The sequence below is a fragment of the Apium graveolens genome, chromosome 1 (genome assembly GCF_009905375.1).
Source record: "Apium graveolens cultivar Ventura chromosome 1, ASM990537v1, whole genome shotgun sequence".
In the NCBI taxonomy this organism is placed as follows: domain Eukaryota; kingdom Viridiplantae; phylum Streptophyta; class Magnoliopsida; order Apiales; family Apiaceae; genus Apium; species Apium graveolens.
The window spans coordinates 199,276,361-199,286,847 of NC_133647.1; the positions used below are offsets into that span (position 1 = coordinate 199,276,361).

Consider the following 10,487-nt stretch of genomic DNA (forward strand, 5'->3'; position numbering starts at 1 on the left):
AGTATTCTTAATTAATTAACCTATTTTAATAATGAAAATAGAAAAATTGAATAATTTCTTAAGCTATTTCAACTCTAGGTTCTCCCAAGTAGAAACAAATTGGGTGGTACAAAATACCCCAATCCTATTTCCATGAAAAGATTGTATTGTTTTAGATACTACAATTTACACATATCTTGAAAAAGAACATAATGTACAGTTATAGACAGTACTCAAGATAATGTCAATATCACTAAAAGAGAAAAAGAAAAAAAAACAGATATATATAATCCCCGCGTTAAAGAAAAAAACAGTAGATTAATACTGTGTGTGTGATCAGAAAATACCACCAAAAAGAAATTATTAGGAATCTTCCCCCACTCTTGTCACCCTCTCCACTATATGAACCTTCTTCTCTCCTTCCTCCCTCATCCTCCCATATAAATTTCACCCATATCTTTCATTCTCACATTAACTCATAAATTTCCTTTCTCTTATTTAGTTTCAGATATTTTGAAATTCTGGTTCGGTCGCACAAAATATTTAGTTTTAGTTTATAAGTATTTCAAAATTCTGGTTCCGTCATTGAACATGTCTGAAAATACCAACAACACTAATGCAACCCTGCATCCCATATACATGCATGCACCAAAAAGCTATGCACTCAGCGGCAAAATCATGCTGAGTGCAATTGTGATTCTCTTTGTTATTGTAGCCCTAATGATATGTCTTCACATGTATGCAAGGTGGTACTTGCTACGTGTTCGTCGTCGTTATCTTCATCGTCGTCGTAGTCGTCGTCAACGAGCCTCGAATATTGTTTTTTACGTCGACCAACACTCAGCTCCGGTTCATACAGCGAACCGTGGGCTTGAAGTTAGTGTGCTTAACTCGCTTCCTTTGTTTGTTTACTCCGAGTTGACTCATAAGGAGCTGGATTGCGCGGTTTGTTTGTCCGAGTTTGAAGAGGGCGAAACGGGTCGGGTTTTACCCAAGTGTCATCATAGTTTTCATATCGAGTGTATTGATATGTGGTTTCATTCTCATTCTACTTGCCCCATTTGTCGTGCTCGGGTTGAACCGGTTGACCCGACCCGAACCCGCGATGTTTTAATAACCGTTGATAAACCGGTTCAACCGGCTGAACCGGTCCAGCCGTCCGGTTCGGGTTCTAGAGAGACGTCATTGGCGGATAGGCGAAAGGGGTTGGATTTGGGAGGAGTGAAAATCGAGGTGCCAACGAGAACTGAGTCAGTGGACGAGTTGAGACCGAGTTCACCCGCGAGTTACGGGTTTATGTCACCCGGGAACCGGTTACAATCTCTAAGAAGAATACTAAGCATGGGAAAAAAACCGGTTCTTGTTTCACCCTCGTCCGAAATCGGGACGAGTTGGACGGGTACTACTGAGTCGGATATCGAGTTAGGAATAAGCGAGGAAGTTCGTGAACATGTTTGTGAACAAGCTCGAACGGAGCCACATAAGTAACAGCACAATTAAGCGGCAGTGGGTCAAAGGAATCGAGAGCAGTTTCAAAAACGTTGAAAATATATGGGCGGTCTATATTGACTACAAAAGTTGACTCGTAAAACATACTCCCTATAAGTTGCGGAAGTTTACAATATTTGTCTTTGTTACTAAAATTTCGTTTAGTTTTAGATTAGGACTTATTTTAATGAGTTGTATATAAATTTCTATGTTCTTGTGCGGTTTATAAAAGAAAAAAAATTATGAAGGTAGGGTTAGTTGGGTACATGATTGCCTGGGTTTAGCTAATTATTGTGATTCATAACGCGTATAATTAATTGAGATTTGCATACCTACGGGCTACGAGGCAGGTACTTAAAACATAAATACAATTTTGATTTGCAAAAGTGGGCAAAGAATAAGAACTAGCCTAATATTTTGACATATTTTGACAAGCCTGCTAAATTGACCCAGTTGGTTAAAAAAATATTAATTATTCTCATGTTCACGTGTTCGAATGTCACGAGTTTTTTTATTATACCTCTTGAATCAGATTCTATAATGTGATTTATTTTAGTTTACGTGATTTACATGATTTACATGTTATTACTTAAGTTCGTGGGGTTTACCAGTGCTTCCTAATTTTTTTATTATTTTTATTATAAATCTATAATTAAAACAAATAGAGGGCAAGAAAACTCTATGGAAAAACGGTGATTCAGTTTAATACTATTTAAGAAAGAGTTTGAACGCAGGTGGTCTAAGTGAATCAACAGATTATATATTTATATAAATATATTAAAATTAATATATGATTGAATAAATAATTCAAAATTTACTTAAATGTTAACGGAAACCGTGCATCGCACGAGATTTAAGTTAATTCATATAATTTGAAGAAATGTTAGATATTTCGAATTAGTTTCCAAAATAATTTCGATTGAAGTGACACAATATTTATCATGTTTTAATTTATGGGGCGCATACATAAATACTCTATGTACACGAAATTTAATCTACCTGATAAATAAAAATTAATTTAATCTAATTATAAAAAAGTTATTAAATTATCAAGTTTACATTTAATTCTAATTATTAAAAAATTATTGATTAATTACAAATATATTTAAATATTTCGAAATATTTTGAAAACAGATACGGGTCTTAACACTAAATAACAATCGGTACTTCTTTGATCCACAATATTTAGGTGCCGCAACTTTGCGGCCAAATTTTTTGGTGAAATCAGATGCGAGGTTAGAACATTTGTACAAGAGAGGTGTCGTCACGTAACTGATTAATTTTTTGAGTAGATATATACAATGTACAGGAACAAACTCTAGTGTTGGGAGGATTTTGTGCAGTTGTAACATACTACTTTGACTAAAGTTCGGGATGATCGCGGTGCAGCGGTGCGATTTTTCGTAGATCGTAAATCAAATCGCACGTATAATTTGATTAAATTTTTAAACCGCACATACACCTGCACAACGTATTTTCAAAAATCGCATAAACCACACTACGGTTTGTACGATTTATTGATTAAAAAAATAATATTTACATACAAATATAATAAAAATATAGCTAATAACAAATTAAAACATAATATGTTTTTGATTAAAAATAATAAAATGTTGATAATTTGTAATATGTAAGCTAGTAACCAAGAATTTAATCTATAGTATATCAATATATTTAATGTACATTATATATATAATAAATTATAAATAAATTTATATACATCTGAAATTGCGGTACGGTGTGGTTGAATCTCATTGTTAAAATGTCAAACCGAAACCGCAGCACGTGATTTGCCAAAAAGTCGAACCGCAATCGTATCATAAAAATTAAAAACCACATTTTACGTGAGACGGTGCGAGCGATTTATGCGATATTTGCGGTTTGATAGTCTCCCCTCACTAAAGTAATGTGAAAGCGTTACAAAAGCCAAATTTAAAACTTCAATGTGCTTGAACTGATAAATCAGTCAAAGATTGTGGAACCAAAAAAATCAAAGCCCCAGAAAAACCTCTCCACGTAGTTGAGTCAACAAACAAGAGTTTGACTTCTTAGGGTTAGATTTACATTTTTTTAATATATCTTTTTAAAATATCTTTGTGATTTGTGTAACTCAAAAATAGAATTTAGGAAAGGGAAGCTTATCAAAATAATAGGTTGTCTGTTACGTGCTGTAAACTGTAATGTCGTGCCTACTTGCAAATTATGTAAGTTAGAAAAGTTAAATCGGTTATTCCGACGCGACATGAATTGTTCAAGTGTAAATCTCATATCGCAAATATATATATTTATTTTATTTTGCACTAAGCTAAAGATTTTCTCGTAATTAACCTTTCATACATCTTACCCTTCTCTGGCCCCGTTCCAAACGGGTTATACAAAATATATTTGAATTGGTTTGGTTTAAAAAAATTAAATCTCGTTTTATGTCCATGAATACATACTAGAGAGTAAAGTGTCATATTTTAATTAATTACTATATCTAATAAATATGATGCATCCCTGGTACACAAAAATCACAACCAATCAAAATTATCTAACTCGGACAAACCCAAATTAAATTTAGATTTATACACATAAATATATAATTAAGCAAAAGATCTAAAATCACTCTATTGTAATCTAAGATAATTCTAACTAAACACACTTAAACTACATAACAAAAACACTAAAATCTAAACGAATGAGATCTACTAGTAGTCTAGTACAAATATACTGCACATTACCAAGCAAAGATCAAGAGAGAACCTAGAATTTTACAGAGTATTTCTAGCACAGAAGCAAGTTCATAATCTGCATGCCATGTAACCCATGTTACTCGGAATCTTCATTTTATTTTTGAGTACCTATATCGGATACTCAACACTTGAACATGGACACTCGGACTCAGACAATTATTTTAAACCAAAAACATATGTATTTTACAAAATGTTGCCGAGTCCGGTACCACGTGTCCGTGTCGAACACTTCTAACCGAGTCCAGGTAACATAGCACGTAACAGTGACTGACCTAAAATAAAACGAGATTCTAAGATTCATAAAAATATATCCCACATACTCGATGGGTAAAACTTTATAAGCTAATCTAAAATTATAGTATAAAGTTTAAAATTCCTTTTGCTGTTGTATCTGAATGATTCAACATTGTCTGGGACTGTTATTAAAAATTACAAGCCCAACCATTTAGCACAACACCTCATAGGGCCAACTTCTTGTTTTGAAGCAATTTGGATGTCTTCGGATTTGAGATAGATTAAAGGTTCTGTTTTACAGACTTACCCTTCCTTCCTGATGCTTTTGTGTTCGTTGGCGGAGATTTAGCTTTCTTCTTTGATGACCGAAGCTGCACCTCTGGTCGTCTCTTGTGCCTAAGGAGTTTAATGTAGAATGGCTTTTTGGCAGTGTAGCATTTGCGCTCCTTGTCATTATCATCAACTCGTAGCACATTAGCATCATCATCATCGACTCTTAGCAGAGCAACATTTCCGTTATTCACCTGTGGTACAGATTCACCCAAGTTTTTAATTATAATAACGATAATTATTAACTTTAGCTGCTTGTTTAATACTATGTTGCAAAAACTCTTGCAATGATCATTAGAAAATTACCAACTGAAGAAGTGCAGAAAATGTTCGAGCAACATCATGTTTATCTTGTCCCTTGACAACATCAGTAAAAGACATGGTCTTTTCGCCTTCTTCATTTACCTCAGACAACTTCTCCAATACTTTTTCACCATATGTATGTATGTCAAAGGGAGGGAGTGAATCCTGTCATTTAAAGGTCATCCATTATTTAATTAAATTGATTATAATGATACAAAAACTTCAAAATCAAAGTTCAACAGATGCTCAGACAGTAGGTGAAATTACTTCTTCTTCCAAGTTTTGCTCCATTCTTTGTTTCCACGTTGACACCCGAGCTGCCATTTCTGTCTGTTTCTCGATTTCATTAAGGTTAGCAACAAGAGAATCCTGAAAGAAGAATGACATGTCATTAACATGAAAAATAGAAATTTATGGGTTAATAAATCATTTCAAGTTGTCAAAAGATCAATGTTCCAATCTAGTAATGGTTTTAAATTTTGTTTTATTCCAACCAAATTGTTTCTCTTCTTTTCATCCATATCTATATATATATATGTGAATGAAAATAAGAGAAACAATTTGGTTATATGTTATAACTTCTAGGAAATGCACAAGCTAGAAGATACAAAGTCGGACTTAAGGACATGCTTCGTGAAGAAACCTAAGATAATGAGCATGGCATGACCATTTTCATTTAGTTATATTTAACTAATGTAGCCTAGTATCGAATTACTGGCCCATCTCAAATAAGAAGAGCAACTTGCAATCCATTATGGAAAGGTAATATTTTTCAAACATTAAGTTCAAATTACCAATATCACTTGTTCTCTTTCCCAGAGCCCCAAGGCTGTATCATTAAGTTTATTTGCTCCACACGCTTAATATTTGAAATCTGAATTCTGGATTTGTAATTTTAACATGTAATGAACTATACAGCTATATAGAACTCTTTCTTTATCAAAACAAGGTATGCACCGCAGCTGCGCGTGGTATAAGAATGGTAATTTTACTAATTTGCATAGCACGTTCATCAAACTGAATATTATTAGATGCATAAAAGGCAAATCTAAAGACCTACAAAGGAGCAGACAATAAAATGAAACAATATGTGTGTGTGTGTGTGTGTGTCTGTATTATTTATAAAGTAGATATAAGCTGCTAAGATATAAGATTAAGAACACTGCCCATACAAGGTGTTTGTGGCAAAGATCTTCAAGATTCGCATCAGGAGTTGGATCGTTGTTGCCGTAAGCATTATCATTTTGAGTTGGAACATCATTTCCATAAGCATCATCAGTGTGAAAATGAGCAGTTCCATCATCATGCTACACATATATTAACATATAAATGAATTAGACATAACTTATTAATGGGTTCATAAACTAAGACTGGCTAATATACAGCTAACCATATCATCAGATACACCTACATCTTCATTCATGTATGTATTCTCAGGCATGTCAAATTCAGGAGGTCCAAAGTCGGCATTCTCACTATCATATCCATTGACCTCATCTGCAACCTTGGATTTGAATTCATCAAAAGTACCATGCTCCCCGAGAACAAGTGATTGCCGCAGCTGTAAACAAAACTTTGGTATAATGCAACCAAGAAAAATATATATGCACAATTTTAAATCTTGTTTGACTCTGCGTATGAATTTTGGCCAGAAATTCTTATATCATTTACTTATCAAGACATCTAAGCCTTATCGCTAATCTACCTGGTGTAAGAAAAACCATGAACCAAATGATATTTACAAGGATCGGAAACATAACACTAGAGTACACCAAATATATAACCTTTTCATAAAGTGGAGGGGATTTAGACTGCTGACTTTCTGAAGAACGGCGCTGTGACTCCCATATTTGTGTGAGATCAAAACTGATGGGACCATGCAAAGGTGCAAGAGGAAAGTCTTTAGTTATTGGGCTTTTTTTATTGGCCTTTGACCCATCCCATCCGCAAGCTTTCACTGTGGACAAGCAAGATAAAGTGAGCGTGTCATATTCATAACAAAGTGTTGAATGCCAATTTCATAGAAAACAAGAAACTCAGGCTACCTTTTTTGAAAGGCTTAACTTTCAAATTTCCTGGTTCATGGGGATTTAAGGGTTTCCAAGGATCATCTTCATCTGAATCATCATCATTGTTCTCAGAACTTGGATATTCACCAGTATCCATTTCGAATTCACTGTTGTTATTTTGAGGAACATTATCACTAAATTCACCAAAATCAAAGCCATGATCGAGACGGGGAGATTGATCAATATTTGCAATTGGACTCTTAAAGGCAGATCCCGCTTTTTGTTTAGAGGGGGATAAAAAGCTTTGGTGACAGGGCTGAGAGCTTCCTCGGTTGACACCGTTCTGCTTTCTCACTGGTCCCTGTTCCTCCTTCAGATATTCATCAACTGCTGCTGCATCGGAGGGGTCCAGTAATAAGAAATCCCGGTATAGATCACATTTGGCCAGCTGAAAGCACAGAGATGGAAAGGACTCGAAAATCATAACTTGACCAATCACCAGATAGATAGGTAAGTTCAGGTAAAAGGTATAGGAAATAATAGCACGATTACTATATTTGCTATGATAAGTATTAAGGTACCAGATATGAATCTAGTTCTCCGCCTTCACCATCAGCATCTAAGCAGTCACCTTCAAGAACTAGAAGATCTGCAGGGGGTTTTACAAAGTCGTCTAAAGTACAACAGGCTTCATTATCAAGGGTGATATTTGGTTCCACTGCATCATAAATAATTATTAGCATTTCACTATAACTCTTTGCCAAAAGTATATGTATAATTAGCGCACCTGGGATGTCATCTGGGACCCAAAACTCATCATTTTCATCGTCAGGAGCAGAACGTTCACCACCTTCATCACACGGAGAGCGACCACCAGACTCACCACCTTCCTCCGATTGATTGGGCTGGCTGCTAATATCACAAGAAATAGATGCAGTCAAAATACATGAATATAGCAAGCTACCAATGGTTAGGAAACTCTTCCATATCTTAAAAAGGAAGAGAGAGTATCTTCTGTATGGCTTTAAAAACATAGAACCACGAATTTAATACTTAAATTTGGATGTGTCATTTATCACATACACCATAAATGCCATTTTTTTGCCTATTAGAGAAGACAGCACACGAGCAAAGGGGACTTTACAACTATTAACTAAGTATATACTTGAAAGCTCTAAACATGACCAATAGCACGAATGATCATCTTGTCAATGATATATAATAAAAACAATTCTATTTATCAGGATTCTATGTTATGTAAATGTTCTATAAAATCTAATTAGCAGTAGAAACACAAACCAAATGATCTATCAAAGTAAACATTAAAGCTTCGATACATTGATATGGGTAAACATTTATATCCTATACTTCATTATAGTCAAGCTCAAGCCATTTTTATTCCCCCGATCCAAAAATCGCAAACAATCTTAAAAAAATATCATCAATCTTGATACGAATACCACAGCATGACAAAAGGCAGCTCAATTGCAATCCAAAAAACAGAATGCAAAATTTAATGACATCCCTTACAACTTAAATAGCCAAAAGCTATAAAGAAATCATGAATCATCAAAACTGAATCTCTACACTTATTCAGATAAAAACTAAATCAAACCAAAATAAAGCACAACCTCTGAAGTTTTAGAAACGTACCTCTGTTGAGTTATAAACTCCAAAGCATTTAAAACCAAAGAATAAAGATATTCCACTTTCCTACTGTACACTTGAATCGAATTCTGAATCACCATTGCGGCTACACAAAACCCCCAAATGTAATATTTCAGAATTATTACATTATGTAAGCGTGCACATAATTAAACGATATTGAGAAATACCAATTGCAAGATTTTTAATTTATATTACACACACTTGCACACAATAAATCACAGTTATATATTACCAAATTATATAACCCCCAATGCAAGATTTCAAATTTACTACATCGCACAAGCGCGTGCACACACGCACGCAATAAAACCTAGTTATATATAACAAAATTAAAGAACCACAAATGCAAATTTTCAAATTTAGTTTATAAATACCAAAACTAAAAAAACCAAAATGTAAATTTTCAAATTTATTACACACACGCGCATAATTAAACAAAACTTAAGAATCCCAATTGCAAGATTTCAAATTTACATCATTACACGCGCACATAAACAATAAACCCCAGTCATATATAGCACACACAAAGAACCCCCAAATGCAAGATTTCAAATTTACTACACACAATAAACCACGGTTATACACAACCAAATTAAAAAACCCCAACTGCAAAATTTCAAATTTATTACCCACGAGCGCATAATCAAACAAAATTAAAGAATCCCAGTTGCAAGATTTCAAATTTACTACATTAAACGTGCACGCGTACACAATAAAACCTAATTATAGCACAATTAAAGAACCCCAAATGCAAGATTTCAAATTTATACCCACAATAAACCGCACTTACATATACCAAAATCGAAAAACCCAAAATGCAAGATATCAAATTTACACATACACAGTAAACCCCAATTATCTAACGAAATTAAAAAACCCAAAATCCAAGATTTCAAATTTAAACACGCACACACACACCCAATTATAAACAACAAAATTAAACAACCCAAAATGCAAAATTTCAAATTTACCAAACATGTATAAAAAAAAACATTTTTAATATAGCAAAAAGAATTAAACCTTCAGCAAAATTGATACTCAAATGGCCATTATCTTCACCAGTGACTTCACCAGAACAAATCTTCAAAAGATAATCTTCAAGATTCTTAGCAACATCAACTTCCCAGTTCAATTGAAGATCACGAAGAGGCTGCACCATCTGAAATCTCTCTCCTGACCCAGATGCTTCTTTGTTTTGGCTCATTTTGTCACCACTTTTTGGGGGGTTTTTTGTTCAGAAAAAGGGGCGTTTTAAAACCCTAGAAATGGGATTTTAATACACAAAATGAATTTGTAGATACTATAGTCAAAAGGGTATTTGAGATTACAAAGATTGGTTGGATTTTTTGGATGATGATTTTCCCGCTTTGTTATGGTGCCAAATTTTTTGGGTTGTGTTTTTGAGTGTGGACTCTGATTTTTATCTAATGGCCCAAAAACATGAATTTGTGTGTGAGGATTTAATTTTAAGTTTTGTATGTATAGTATTTGATGTTTATAGTTTCTCCGGAACTAGTAATTTTATGTGTATTGTGTACAATATTTGATGTTTATATTTTACGGGGAATTAGTAATTTTTTCTTGTTTTTTGAAATTTTTTCGATCAAATTTATGAGACGTCGATCTTTTTTTTGCTTTTATCTTCTTGGATCTTCTTTTTTCAAAAAAAAATACGTTCACCCCTCCTAATTGTTATGTCACCTCTTCATTTCAATACCATAGTAGTATTCGACTTTCGTCT

General features: G+C 33.9%; 2 protein-coding genes across 3 annotated transcripts; one reads left to right on the plus strand and one right to left on the minus strand.

The window, feature by feature from the left end:
- The first annotated feature begins 362 nt into the window (after positions 1-362).
- LOC141677929 (RING-H2 finger protein ATL2-like) lies at positions 363-1,732 on the plus strand. Its single transcript, XM_074484061.1, has one exon. It carries the CDS (start codon positions 571-573, stop codon positions 1,465-1,467), a length of 897 nt encoding a protein of 298 aa, XP_074340162.1. The 5' UTR covers positions 363-570; the 3' UTR covers positions 1,468-1,732.
- A 2,493-nt stretch (positions 1,733-4,225) lies between these two features.
- On the minus strand, positions 4,226-10,190 carry LOC141677938 (condensin-2 complex subunit H2). Of its 2 annotated transcripts, none has more exons than XM_074484074.1 (11): positions 9,767-10,190; positions 8,732-8,831; positions 7,866-7,990; positions 7,660-7,796; positions 7,115-7,526; positions 6,854-7,026; positions 6,481-6,630; positions 6,242-6,376; positions 5,337-5,438; positions 5,073-5,234; positions 4,226-4,960 (listed from the first exon to the last, which is right to left on the minus strand). In XM_074484074.1, exons 1-11 carry the CDS (start codon positions 9,948-9,950, stop codon positions 4,718-4,720), a joined length of 1,923 nt encoding a protein of 640 aa, XP_074340175.1. In that variant the 5' UTR covers positions 9,951-10,190; the 3' UTR covers positions 4,226-4,717. The 2 variants fall into 2 exon arrangements, with proteins under 2 accessions (XP_074340175.1, XP_074340186.1); XM_074484085.1 differs by having other exon boundaries at positions 4,227-4,960; positions 7,866-7,987.
- Positions 10,191-10,487: the final 297 nt, after the last annotated feature.

Bases quoted from the DNA above. Each gene is read 5' to 3' on its own strand.
- LOC141677929 (XM_074484061.1), top strand. From the start codon at position 571: ATGTCTGAAAATACCAACAACACTAATGCAACCCTGCATCCCATATAC.
- LOC141677938 (XM_074484074.1), bottom strand. From the start codon at position 9,950: ATGAGCCAAAACAAAGAAGCATCTGGGTCAGGAGAGAGATTTCAGATG. The intron at 7,027-7,114 runs GTAGCCTGAGTT...GCTTGTCCACAG, and splicing joins AGTTAAGCCTTTCAAAAAAG to TGAAAGCTTGCGGATGGGAT. The intron at 6,377-6,480 runs GTAGGTGTATCT...ATATATGTGTAG, and splicing joins ATACATACATGAATGAAGAT to CATGATGATGGAACTGCTCA.